Genomic DNA, 13,670 nt, shown 5'->3' with positions numbered 1-13,670 from the left:
AAGCTAGATATATTTCTACTAATGAAATTAGTTTGCTAACAGTAACAGGGATAAGTCGGTGAATGAATCAGTAAAGTGATTCTGTCGTCAAAGTCATAGCGACTCGTAAGATAATTAACAGCTAAAAAATACTACTATATTTGTACAGTCAGTGGGGGACTAGTCCATTGTGCGTCTCACAATTTCAGTCTGGTAGAGAAGTGTTTCTTTCTTTGAGCCTGGCTGATGCTTAGAGCCGACTGAAGGACCTGTGTCTGTCAGAGTACGCAACACGACACAAAGCCCCGCCCAGCTTTCAATTCTGCACCCAACAGTTTCATCGTTTCATATACTGATGTAATATCAGTAACTTTAGTAAAGCTTATTCACTTTTCACCCCAGCTTCCAGCAGCTCACAAAGGGAAAGTTAATGCTGTGTCATAGGTCCTAACCCTCTATGGTCGCACCATGTTACATAAAAGAAAGAGGAATTTGGTGACCTTGGCCCATGACAAGTCCATAACAAATAACTTTAATTGGAGGAATTTGTATGAATTTTTGGAAAGAGAAACAGGAGACTGTTGTTGTAGAGTGGATTGAAGAGTAAGGACAGTGGAGCTGTTCAGTTGCAAACAGAGTTCAGTTCCTTGCGAAACAAACAAGCTTGAAACGAGACCAAAGTGCACACAGTGGTTTGAGCACTGTAGGAGGAGACATGGTGAATTAAAAAAAAAATACTATACCAACCCTTTTTAGTTTTGTAAATACTGGCTTAATTGAGGTCTTGTTTTATTCCTACTTTATTTTGAAAATTTATTTGAATTATGCCATCCAATTAAGATAAATTTTATGTTGTTGGCTGTAAAGATCAGGATGGATATTTTTATCCTTAAAATTCTATTTTTCAGATTTTTTTTTTCAAGACCTAGTGAATTGACTTTTATTTTTAAAAACTTGGCCTACCCTTTTTAGTTTTGTCAATATTGGCAATAGTGTTATTGCTGGGTTCGAATATATTTAATATAGGCCATCAAATTAAGGTAAATGTCATGTTTTTAGTTTTTATTAATCGGATGAGGACTATTTTATTTTATGTTATTTCATCTTTCAGTTTTAACCCGAGGAATTACCACCTTAACGTGGTCAGGGGATTTCCTCAATCCTATAAACAGTACATTTGCATAATGACTGAAACCAGCCCATTGAAGGAACAATGGGCTGGGAGGTCAGTTCCAGTGAAAACGCTACGTCCAGATAAACAGAATCAACTTTTGGAGATTTACTTACCTGGATGATTGAGCGTGCATCAAGACAGTTATTCAGAGCACCCCACCACTTTCCCGCCTCCCCTTTACATTTCTGTCTGTCCCTCATATATGTCTGTCTAGAAATGGCCCAGTGAGATAGGTTAAAAAAGCCTTAAGCCATCACGATTGTGTATTATTTTAACCACTTTAACACAAAATACCATCAAAAACTGAACATTCTTTATGGTATTTTCAATAGTGCTCTAAAACCAGCATGTTTTACCAAATAAAACATGAACAGCATTTCAACAAAGATATAAATTATTTGGCATAGCGTCCACTTTACAAGCCACATTTACTTTTATCGAGCAATGTATTTTATTACTTTTAAAGCACTTCATCTACTTCATATCCACGTCTAACTTCTAACTCAGCACTCGGGATGTTTTCGTCAAAAACGATTTGAAACAATGAATAAAAAGGATCAATAAGAATGTAGACTTATGCCCTGAGGTCTTGTGACCAGGGCTTGCTTGTTGTCCAGCATACAAGGTTAAAAACACAAGGTGACAGAGCATTCGTATCAGTGGCTCCCAGACTCGCTCCCTTCAAGTTTGAGATCTGTGGACTCAGTTATTTCTTTTAAAAAGCAGTGAAAACCCATCTTTTTAAACCTGCTTTTGGTTGATTTAGTTTGTTTCAGGTTGCATGTCCGTTCCTGCTTCTGTGAAGCACTTTATCTTGAAATTACTCACGTCCATGCGGTCTTCACGTGTTCTCCATTCACAGCTCAGCTTCTGATCGTTTTTACCCATTTTGTCTCAGTAGGATCTAATGTTTAGGAACCACTCCGAGGTTTGAATGTATTCTTCCAGTAAGGCAACTTGTGTCGAGCCAACCTCCAATTCGAGAACTGCAGTCAAGCCAGCCTCCACTTTATTTTACATTCCCTGTGTGGAAACCAGATTTCAAAATAAAAGCATTCGAAACCTAATTTCAAAATAAAAGCTAACTTCGAGTGAATTAAGTACACAATAACAAATATCATTTAGTCTTGTTTACACACTCTAATGTTGGAACCAAATGATACACCCTTGTATTCTACTAGCATGTCAATATTAGAGCCATCTTCTTTTGTATTTCAATATAAAAGCCTTCTGAATTTTTATTTTTGAACTACTCTTTCAACTAATTCAGAATTTAGGGCTTAAAAAGGAAATAAAAACATGTTTCCACAGACCAGCTGTAACTAGTATACCACCTCACAGGGACACCATGTCATTATCAACTCAGTTTGATTTTACCTTTCAAAGTAATGGCTCTTTGATATTGCCCATATATCATTCTGTTTTCAGTGATTTCAGAATGCGCTTGAAAAGAAGATTCCTGTTTTCACAGGATAATTTCACTCTAGATCAACAGTATCCAACATCACAATGATACCATGTCAATATCAAGTCAGACTAATTTTGCCTTTCAAAAAAAAAAAAAAAAGCCTTTTGAAATTCCCCACATATGGCATAATCTTTCAGTTACTTTGAAATGATGTTAAAAGATAAATCTGTTTCCACCGGATGGCTGTATTATCCACTCCCAGATGTTGTGTATATGCAAACAGCTGTAGGTCAATAGATGTTTTCAATTTCAGTCTCAGATAAATGAGAATTTGGCTCTTTGGCACCTTTATCTAGCATGATCATCATTTTTAGAGAATTCTGAAATCATTAAAAGAGTAGGTCATATATGGGCAATTTGAAAGGGCTTTTATTTTGGAGGGCAGACTGACTTGAAATTAATAGGGCATCACTGTGAGGATGTATACTGTCAATATAAGCTCTCATTATCCTGTGGAAACATTAATTTTCCTTTTAAGAGCATTTTGAAGTCACTGAGAAACACACTGATATATGGGTAATTTCAACGGGCCATTACTTTTAAAGGCAAAATCAGACTGAATTGAAATTGACATGGTATTACTGTGGGGTTGGATACTGTTGATCTTTTTTTTTTTTTTTGGTGCTTCTTGGGCTCTCGCTCTCTGGGGGCCTCTGGATGTCTGGGACCTGATCTCCTGCATGCATGCTTCATGCCCTGGGGGACGGGGCTATGGTTCCCCACACTCCCTAGCAGACCGTTACATGGAGAAACCTTTTGAATCCAAGCGTGCTGATCCACATTGGTGTTTACACGGGTGGTCACAGACACAAACTACACATTTCTTGGCTGCTACCTCAAAGCACACTGTGTGTGTTCAGTCTCTAGATGTGCAAAGCTGGTAGAGACAGACACTAAAAGACTGGCAGCTGTAATTGCAGCAAAAGGTGTTTCTACAAAGTATTGACTCAGGGGGCTGAATAATTACGCACACCCCACTTTGCAGTTATTTATTTGTAAAAAATGTTTGGAATCATGTCTGATTTTTGTTCCACTTCTCACGTGTTCACCACTTTGTGTTGGTCTTTCACGTGGAATTCCAATAAAATTGATTCATGTTTGTGGCTGTAATGTGACAAAATGTGGAAAACTTCAAGGGGGCCGAATACTTTTGCAAGCAACTGTAGTATTTACACTTAATCCGATTATTGTGATCGTGTTGTGTTTATTATGTTGCTCTCTTTTTTGCTTGTTTTCTCTTTGTCTTTCTTTGAGAAAGTTCCCTTTCTCACTGTCACCTCTTCCCCTCTGTTTTTCTTCCCCTTCCTCTCTTTCTTTCTCCCTTTCCTATCCCCCAGTCAAGTCTGTCCCATATTTAACAACTGAAAATAAAATAAAATAAATAATAATAAAAAAGGTCAATTAATAAACCAATACGGCAAGGCCGTGATGATCCACTATATCAGATGGGCATCTTTCTTGTCCTTCAGACAATAATTCTGATGGTTACAGAACCAAACTGTAACAGGCACAAAAAAGGGGATACAGTTGATCTGGAGTGAAACTATCTTTTGGAAACAAGAATTTTTCTTCTCAGAGCATTCTGAAGTCTTTGAAAGAGTAGATCATATATGGGCAAATTCAACGGCCATTACTTTGAAAGGCAAAATCAGACTTAATTGTTGGATGTTTGGTTGGTCAAGTAATCACCACTACAACAGGTATAACCTGAAATATTTGGATATGCATGATGGTTAATATTTGATCTTTTTGGTGGAAAAGAGGTTAATGAGCTCATTTTTAAAAACAAAATATAAAAAAGAAACAGCTTGAAAGGATTCTGGAGAACCCAGCCCAAATTAGATTGTATATGATTGTGAAATGGTGTGGCCAGCAATGTGAGCGGATTATGGAGAAGAACTGAGGCAAGCTGTGCCTTGGACTTCACATAAACACTATCCTCTATTAGTCCTACCCAGGTAGTAGGTAGTAGACAATAGGGTCTGCATACCGACACCTCCTTACAGTAGTGCTGTTTGGGTCTCAGTGAACATGGGATGACGTTAATTTGTTTTATTTATTTAATGGAGTTCCAATACAATTCAATACAACTGTTCTCATTTCAGTTTCTTTTCTTATTTTGCTATTGACCCCCCCTCCCAGGAGAAAAAACACTATTTGTATGGAAACTTGACTGTGACTGTTTTTGTTGACAAGTTGTACAGAGGCAATAAAGATCCCAGTTGTTCACTTTCGAGACAACCCTTTTGTAAATCTCTAAATCCAAACCACCCTCCAAACCTACCAAGATGTCTATGATCTCTATTGAAATCGATTTTTTACTGGTCCTGACTAGAGGCACTACATATACCAGATATTATTTTGTGAATGAAATCAGTGAATAGAGGATAAGAGTCCAGGATTTATATGTTTTATAAAAAAGGTTTCCTGGCCTCGAAATGTCTTATATCAAAGCACAACTGCTTCAAAATAAGAATAATTTTCGAATTTGACTGAGACATTAATATATTTCCTCTCTTTATGAATATTTAAAGAAACATATATGCCAAAAACACAATAGTAAACACAATAGTTTGTTTCATCTCTTATTCAGACTTGTGCACCCTTAAGCGCTCTCTGAAATGGCATGAATATAAAAAAAAAAAATACACCAACAATTAACAGCATAAATATAACTTGTAAAAGAATAAAAAAAAAAAATCAAATGAGCCAACAACTACATACTAGAGCACAAGTGTACCTGACAGGCCTGCTTGGCAAACAAAAATATTTTTATATCTGCAAAATATTCACATTGATTTACATGAGAGGCGCTGAGGGTTCAGTTTAATCAAGTATTCCATGAGTACACGTTTAACTAACCTGAGTTAAATATGAGTCGAGAAGTTTAGATTTTTCACCATCTGTACGACAGCTTTTGACTGACAGACCTGATATTTTAAGTTCTCTCCAGTCATAACATTAAGGGTCCTTTTTTTATCTTGGGTAATTTTAATTTTGCATTTCTCATTATTCATCAAATTCTGTACGAGTTACAATTATCTTAATCTATTATGATGAAAAAAACCATCACTGTCAAGTTTGGACACCAAATTACTTATAAAGCTGCACACTTTTATGTAAGAACAGATATCATGATGACATGAAAAAGTCAAAATATATTATTCTAACAATATCTCAGCAAGACAGTATAATTACTGTTAAAAGTCATGTTTGGGAGCAAGTTTTGATTACTGTAAGCTTAAAGTTAGGCAACTAAAGTAAAACCTTATACTGTCTTGGGTGCATTTAAAAGAGGATTTCTTGAAACATCTTCATGTCATTAGAAAATCTTTCAAATGCAGATTTGTACTGAAAATGAGAAAGGAGTCAGGAGGAGGAGCCATGAAACTGCAGCAAAGGAGGAAACACTGAGATGATCAGTAAATGATCAAACTAAGGTTTCAATGACGGAAACATGTGCACTGCATATATTAACATGGGGACGATTACAGCAAGAAGGCTCTGAGTTCAATTCTGCCATCAGGCCGGGGTCTTTCTGTGTGGAGTTTGCATGTTCTTTCCGGGTACTCCGGCTTCCACCCACAGTCCAAAGACATGCAGTTAGTGGGGATAGTGGGGAATGTGAGTGTAAATGGTTGTTTGTCTCTGTGTGTTAGCCCTGCGACAGACTGGCGACCTGTCCAGGGTGTACCTTGCCTCTCATCCTATGATAACTGGGATAGGCTCCAGCATCCCCCCGCGACCCTGAAAAAGGATAAGCGGATGGATGGATGGACGGTTACAATGTCCTCATCACTCCACAGTGATTTTAAGACTGAAAATAACATAAAACATGCAATGTCCATATTATAACCAGATATTGAGGCCTGTGAGATAAATCAGTAATTCAGTACAAAGAAAAAAACAAAATACAACCTATTAAGATTATAGATACAAAAAAAAGCACCAACTTGTTTTCCTGTCTGATTAAAGAAAAAAAAAAAAAACAGGTTAAAAAGACCACTACTTCACAGTTTCTAAGGTTGTTCAGAGGTGAGATTTCTCTCCAGCTCTGAGGAGGGGCCATTTTCCATTCTTTGTGAATCTGCAGGAAGGAAATGACAATATTCAAGAAACACAACTACACTGGTCACGCACTGAGTGAATAGGAATAAAGTTCTAAATAAATTATCTTCTTCAATAGAAATCAAAGGATAAGACCTAACATGAGGGAGTTATAAAAAAGTTGTGATATCCCTGGCAATAAATGATGAATGTTAAAATAGTACATTAGTAAAACTCACCTTTCTTCAAACTGTAGCCTTTAACCTTAAGCACAACACCAACAGCAACACCAATAACGACAACAATAAAACCACAGATGAGTGCGGCAGCCCAGTTAGGGAGCCCTGAAACAGAAGAGAAAACATTTGTGTACCTCAGACTGTGACTGCATATCAGGAACTGACAGCAGGTTTAAATAGCAAGCTCAGTGATGCCAGCATGGATTTCACTTCCTGTTTCCTCTTGCCCGTCTCCCCAGCTAACAGGTTGGTTCTGATTTTGCTCAAAGCAGCGAGGATGATGTTTTTGAATCTCTGGGCTGCTGCTCAGAGACTCCTGCTTTCCTCCTGCTGAGCCTCAAATCTGAAAACATGTGCAAGTCTGTAATCAAGGTTGTAGTCTGAGTGAGCCTGTGATGGACTTACTAGATTCTTCTGTGAACCTGGTAATGGACCAGGAAATGACCATAGTTAAGCTTTAAGGTTAGCACCTCCTACAGTGTGGGTGTGTGTAGGGGTGGGCAATATAAACGGTATGCGGTAGAAACGATATGAATTTGGCCAATGGTAGAGATTTTGACTATACCACCCTACCGCGATAGCCCATGTTGATCAATGTGTCATCAAGCTGTGCCTGTTTGCTCGAAAGCATCGCAGTGGCTGCAAGCATGGGGAGGAGGAGGAGGTGTTCATAAAGAAAACCGGTGTGACGTTGGTAATATGCACCTGGTTTGGGTTTAAGCAGTCGGATGTTAATCTCCTGAGACCCGAACTCTTTCATGGCATGCATTTTTAATTTCTCTTTGCTATTTGGGCTGATTGGGACCTGATTAATGTAAAAATAAAGAATTATCTTTTTACCTTATTTTGCTCTACAAGGGCCTGATATCCACATATGAGGACATTCGTTTTAAATTTCGATAGAACAGTGGCAGTATAATGTCCTTGTAAGTGGATATCAGGTGCTTGTAGAGCAAAGTTTATTGTGGTCTAGACAAGACAAAATGTGATGTCCACATATGTGGAAGCCAGGTCCTAGGAGATTAAACAGAAAAATATCATCTGCAAATTATGCCGGGCGACAGCAATAGCGAAGAGACGAAGCACGTTTTGGAATATGAGGAAAGCCAAAAACTGCGCTTCCTCCACTTCCGTAACATTGATTCATTAATGTTGAATCGTCTCGCAGCTGTTCTATTCCCATGTTGTTGCAGTATATTAATAACTAACCTCGTATTGTGGATGAATGATCTCAGTTGTTCTCCTGACTGAAGTTTGGTCCGTTTACAGCATCCTGCCATATGATGCCATTGCATTGGTCCCTAATCATCGGGAACCCTCACGTTAACTTTTATCGAGGGGAAAAAAGCTAACATTCATCCTCCAGCTTCCCTGTGTTTATGTTATGCTAACATAGCTGTGTCGCTAGCGATCACGTAGCACATTATTATATACCAGCTAGTCCAACTTCAGTAACCCTACAAAAGTAACTAATTTTTTCAGAAATCTCTCAGTCAGAACATGCTATATCATGTTTAGGTGGAAACTAGCAAGCTAACTTCCTGCTAACTTTTTTTTTTTTTTTTTTTTTTCTTCCTGCTAACTTCTAACTCTGTTAAATTTAATAAATTCTGTTTTCATGGATGCCTGGATGTTAAATTTAATTGTTACACCTGGTAAAGCAGCAACGCTGATCATTTTATTAAAGATGAAAGAATTTAGACAGTTTGTAACTCTCAGTGATTCTGCAGTGTTTGTTTGACTTTGGAACCTGAAGGAGACGGAGTTTAGGACCCAGATTACTCCGCGAGGCTCCTGACTACAGTAGCCGTAATGCTCCAACAATCCATCAAGCGGTGCGGCTTCGTAGCTTACCAAAGTTGTACTAAAGCATTTTTTGACAGTCTTGAGCGCCGTGTACCGCATAAAATCAGTCTGAGGTCAGGAAGCACAACCAGAATTCATACATAAGGCACACTGTCAATTTTTGAGAAAATTAAAGGATTTTAAGTGCACCTTATAGTGCAGAAAATACGGTATACTGAAGAAAAGAATACAGTGGCTTGTATTCGGCACCCTTGAACGTTCCCACATTTTGTCACATTACAGCCACAGGGTGTGCGTAATTATTCAGCCCCCTGAGTCAATACTTTGTAGAACCACCTTTTGCTGCAGTTACAGCTGCCAGTCTTTTAGGGTCTGTCTCTACCAGCTTTGCACATCTACAGACTGAAATCTTTGCCCATTCTTCTTTGCAAAGCAGCTCCAGCTCAGTCAGATTAGATGGGCAGCGTTTGTGAACAGCAGTTTTCAGATCTTGCCACAGATTCTCGATTGGATTTAGATCTGGACTTTGACTGGGCCGTTCTAACACATGGATATGTTTTGTTTTAAACCATCCCATTGTTGCCCTGGCTTTATGTTTAGGGTCGTTGTCCCTAAACAAAAAGTTAAATGTTTTCTCATGCTGATCTCATTTACATGACCTGCATAAAAATGACAGGGTAGGAACATAGTTTGATGAAGGTAGATGAGCATTTTGCAGTTCATTTGCACATTGTAATTTCAACATGCCAAATATCCTGCATCACATCGTTAAAGAGACTAGTGTGAGGTCATCTGAATTCTCAGTGCAGAACTCTTTTCTTTTCCCATGTCCTTATCAGCTCTCCTACAGCCTTTTCTTGACCTCATGACATCAAGGTAGATAAAAAGTGGTTACTAAATGGGCATAAGAGGTCATTTATAAGGGGACTTTTTGAACATATCCACAGTCTCCACTGTCAACTCATTAATTATTCAATCTTCTTTGAACTCTACCATGACTTCATGTTCCTAACAGATCACTTCATGTAACCTATTGTGCTGGTTCCTGGACTCAGTACTTCTTTTTGTTTACCTTGCTGATTGGCTGGTATTTTGGACTTTACCTGAGGGTGGTTGAGCTGTCTTTTCTGTGGAAACAGAACAAAAAGTTTCTCATTAGATGAGTGTAACAGACAAAGACGCATACACATCAGAAAACAACATGAATTTGATCAAACTGAGGATAAAACAAATTGTGTAAAATGGTGACTTTTCCAACATAAATGTTCATCATTAAATATATGAGTAGGCTCATAAAAACACTTCTAACAGTCTGCAAATCTGATTGGGGGTGAAGCTGGTTCTGTTTTCTAAAAAGCTGTTTTGTTGTCGTTTGTCGTTTTCTGACAGTCTCCACTAGCTCAGTTTTAGGTATGCAGCTGAAGAAAGGGACCACATCGAAGGAGACTGGTTTCATCTGGATCCAGTATAAGTTTTTGGACCTTGTTGGTGAATTCAGTGGAGTTTTCGATGTGTTGGGGTTCTGTATTACTGTATGTTTATATTGCTAAAATGGGGCAACACCGGCCAGAAGAAGTTTCCTCTAAGGAGCGCGCACATAAAGAAAGCTCTTATAACATGGTGGTCTGACCTTCTTTACTGTGCATCTTTGCTGATTTAATGAAAGCCCAACTGGGATAACCAACTAGGGAGAAACAGAAGGACAAAGGGAACAACATTGTCAGCCCCTATATAGCAGATTTATTAGAGAAACTCAGGAGCGAATTCTCCAAGCATGACCTCTTAGAGACCTCTACATTGGAAGTGGTATGGCTACAATCCAGCTTTGAGATCCCTTTCCAGACACCTTTACGCCAACTCACATCTTTTGTCATTTCATTTCAATTCAATGGGTCACATGATAGGGTGAGGCAAGGTCTTCACGATGGTTTCACCCGAAACCTCTGCTGATATTGTCCCACACCTGTTTTCATGTGATTATGTACATGACCAACAGTGGGTAAAGATCCTCTGGGAAATTTTTAACTAATTGTTACTGTTTCTTTAAAAAGCTCTATGGTTGACAGTCATCATGTAGATTAATAATTCCTTTCTTGAACTGTCTCCTACAGGTTTGTGACATGGCTTCTTGGAGATGAGATATCTGAGTTTGTGCAGAGCAGAATCCACAATCAGCCAGACAGACTTCCCAGGTGATGGTCCAGTTGAGCAGGGACCTACATGGATATTAAAATTCCATCCATCCATCTTCCTCCGCTTTATCCGAGGCCGGGTCGCGGGGGCAGCAGCCTAAGCAATATTAAAATTACCCACAATAATTATTTTATCTGAGCTGAGCACTAAATCAGATAAAAACTCTGAAAAATCAGACAGAAACTTTGTGTAGGCCCATAGATGATAACAAATAAGACTGGTTTTTGAGTTTTCCAGCTAGCATCAGGCTTTCAAATCAATCTTGTGGTGGCGCTGTCACTTGGTGTTCGCTCGCTCTGCGGTAGAGTATCACTTCCTGTTCCTGCTCAAACACAGACAGTGGTGTTTCTGACGCTGTGTCCCATTTCAGGGTATGCACGCTTGAAGTACGCATTTCAAGTGCGATTACGTCACCGCCACGCGACAACGGCTGTCCCAATTCGAAGTGTACTTCAAATGCATACTCCAAATGCGCCGTCGATTTCCCCAAATATCAAGCGTGGTCCGGTGCACGCTTCGTGGTCCCATATATCCCACAATTCATAGCGCGGCGGTGGGTGTGGATAATTTTGCCGCAAAATACGGCAGAAGGGAGCGGCCGAAGAGCGAACTGTCAAAAGTAAGTACTGAATATGACGTCACTTATTCATGTGCGAATGTTTAATAACAAAGAACATTAAAACATTGCTGTTGGCCACATGTGGCAAAGTTATGTGACATTAGTGATGTTTGTACTTTCAGCATTAACTTGGTTTTAAAGCCTCTACTCCTAAATATATATATAGTCGACCTTAATCTTACAGAGAATCTGATGATTTTATGGATAATTAAAGTCAGTCATATATCCACAAACACAAGCTGAAAGTCAGTGAGATCTCTCTCTCTCTCTCTATATATATATATATATTAGGTATCGTTGCACCCCTGCCGGTTACACCAATCGGAGGTCACTATAATCAATATTGAATCGGTGTGCAACTTTGCCAAAACAATGTCGGACTCTGTAGTTTTCTCTGGTCCCCTCCCCAATCAGACCAGGAGTGACATGTTTAGCCGCATGTTCTCCTTAAATTGCTGGCTGTCTGAGTGGTGTCCCAGAAACGATGTGGGCTTCATAGATAATTCTGCAGGAAACCTGGTCTTGTTAGAAGAGATGGCATCCATCCCACTTTGGATGGAGCAGCTCTCATTTCTAGAAATATGGACAAATTTATTAAACCCCCCAAAATATGACTACCCAGAGTTGGGACCAGGAAGCAGAGTTGCAGTCTTACACGCCTCTCTGCAGCTTCTCTCCTCCTGCTACCCCCCCAAAAACCCATCTCCATAGAGAATGTGTCAGCTTCCAAAAAGACACAAAACAAACTAAAAACCAGCAACAAACAACGTAAACATAAACAATCACAAAGAAAGAACAATACAGTATCCACATCTGAACCAAAGAGTAAAACAGTGAAATGTGGATTATTAAACATGAGGTCTCTCTCCTCCAAGTCTCTGTTAGTACATGACTTAATAATTGATCAACAAATTGATTTACTCTGCCTTACAGAAACCTGGTTGCAGCAGGATGATTATGTTAGTTTAAATGAATCAACACCCCCGAGTCATTCTAACTACCAGAAATCTCGAAGCACAGGCTGAGGGGGAGGTGTGGCAGCAATTTTTCACACCAGCCTATTAATTAACGAAATACCAAGACACTCCAAAAAGTTGATTCTGTTCATCTGGACGTAGCGTTTTGTGGGAGAAACGTTTCGTCACTCATCCAAGTGACTTCTTCAGTCTCAGCTGACTGCAGGTTTCCCCAATCTTATAAACAGTACATTTGCATAATGACTGAAACCAGCCCACTGAAGGAACAATGGGCTGGGAGGTCAGTTCCTTAATCTTAATTATGCAAATTCTCATGACCATTGATCAACAACCACTGACCAAAACCCACTGATCAATGGCCATGAGTAACATTCACAGAGAGTTGGGGAATTGCTGCAATTACAGCATTGTAATATGGCGAAAGATGTACCCTTAGGCCCCCTCCTCGATTCAGAGATGGTCTTTCCCTTTTCACGTAAATGGCCTCCTTGACTCCAAGACAGACTTTTAATTCATTTGAAAGCCTGATGCTTAGCCTTGTCCACCCCAGCTGTAAAACTCAGAAACCAGTCTTACTTGTTATCATCTATCGTCCACCTGGGCCTTACAGAGTTTCTCTCTGATTTCTCAGACTTTTTATCTGATTTAGTTCTCAGCTCAGATAAAATAATTATTGTGGGTGATTTTAACATCCATGTAGATGCTAAAAATGACAGCCTCAACATGGCATTTAATCTGTTATTAGACTCAATTGGCTTCTCTCAAAATGTAAAAGAACCCACCCACCACTTTAATCACACTCTAGATCTTGTTTTAACATATGGCATAGAAACTGAACATTTAACAGTGTTTCCTGAAAACCCTCTCCTGTCTGATCATTTCCTGATTACATTTACATTTACAATAATTGATTACACAGCAGTGGAGAGTAGACTTTATCACAGTAGATGTCTTTCTGAAAGCGCTGTAAGTTTAAGAATATAATCCACCCACTGTTATCATCTTCAATGCCCTGTACCAACACAGAGCAGAGCAGCTACCTGAACGCTACCCCAACAGAGGTTGATTATCTTGTTAATAATTTTACCTCCTCACTACGTATGACTCTGGATACTGTAGCTCCTGTGAAAACTAAGGCCTTAAATCAGAAGTACCTGACTCCGTGGTA

At 39.1% G+C, this 13,670-nt stretch overlaps 1 protein-coding gene across 1 annotated transcript in view; it reads right to left on the bottom strand.

The window, feature by feature from the left end:
* Positions 1-6,640: 6,640 nt before the first annotated feature.
* LOC148102863 (CD276 antigen-like) overlaps positions 6,641-13,670 on the bottom strand; it is a 65,487-nt gene continuing 58,457 nt past the window's right edge. The window contains exons 9-11 of the mRNA XM_087841229.1: positions 9,786-9,840; positions 6,908-7,012; positions 6,641-6,708 (exon numbers count right to left, since the gene is read on the bottom strand). Of these exons, the coding sequence (XP_087697355.1) occupies positions 6,641-6,708; positions 6,908-7,012; positions 9,786-9,840 (228 nt within the window). The remainder of the gene's footprint in view (positions 6,709-6,907; positions 7,013-9,785; positions 9,841-13,670) is intronic.

The sequence above is a fragment of the Neolamprologus brichardi genome, chromosome 5, assembly GCF_056152115.1.
Source record: "Neolamprologus brichardi isolate AB-2024 chromosome 5, ASM5615211v1, whole genome shotgun sequence".
In the NCBI taxonomy this organism is placed as follows: domain Eukaryota; kingdom Metazoa; phylum Chordata; class Actinopteri; order Cichliformes; family Cichlidae; genus Neolamprologus; species Neolamprologus brichardi.
The sequence above is the reverse complement of the archived record's forward strand: the minus strand, read 5'-3'. Positions and strand labels throughout refer to the sequence as shown.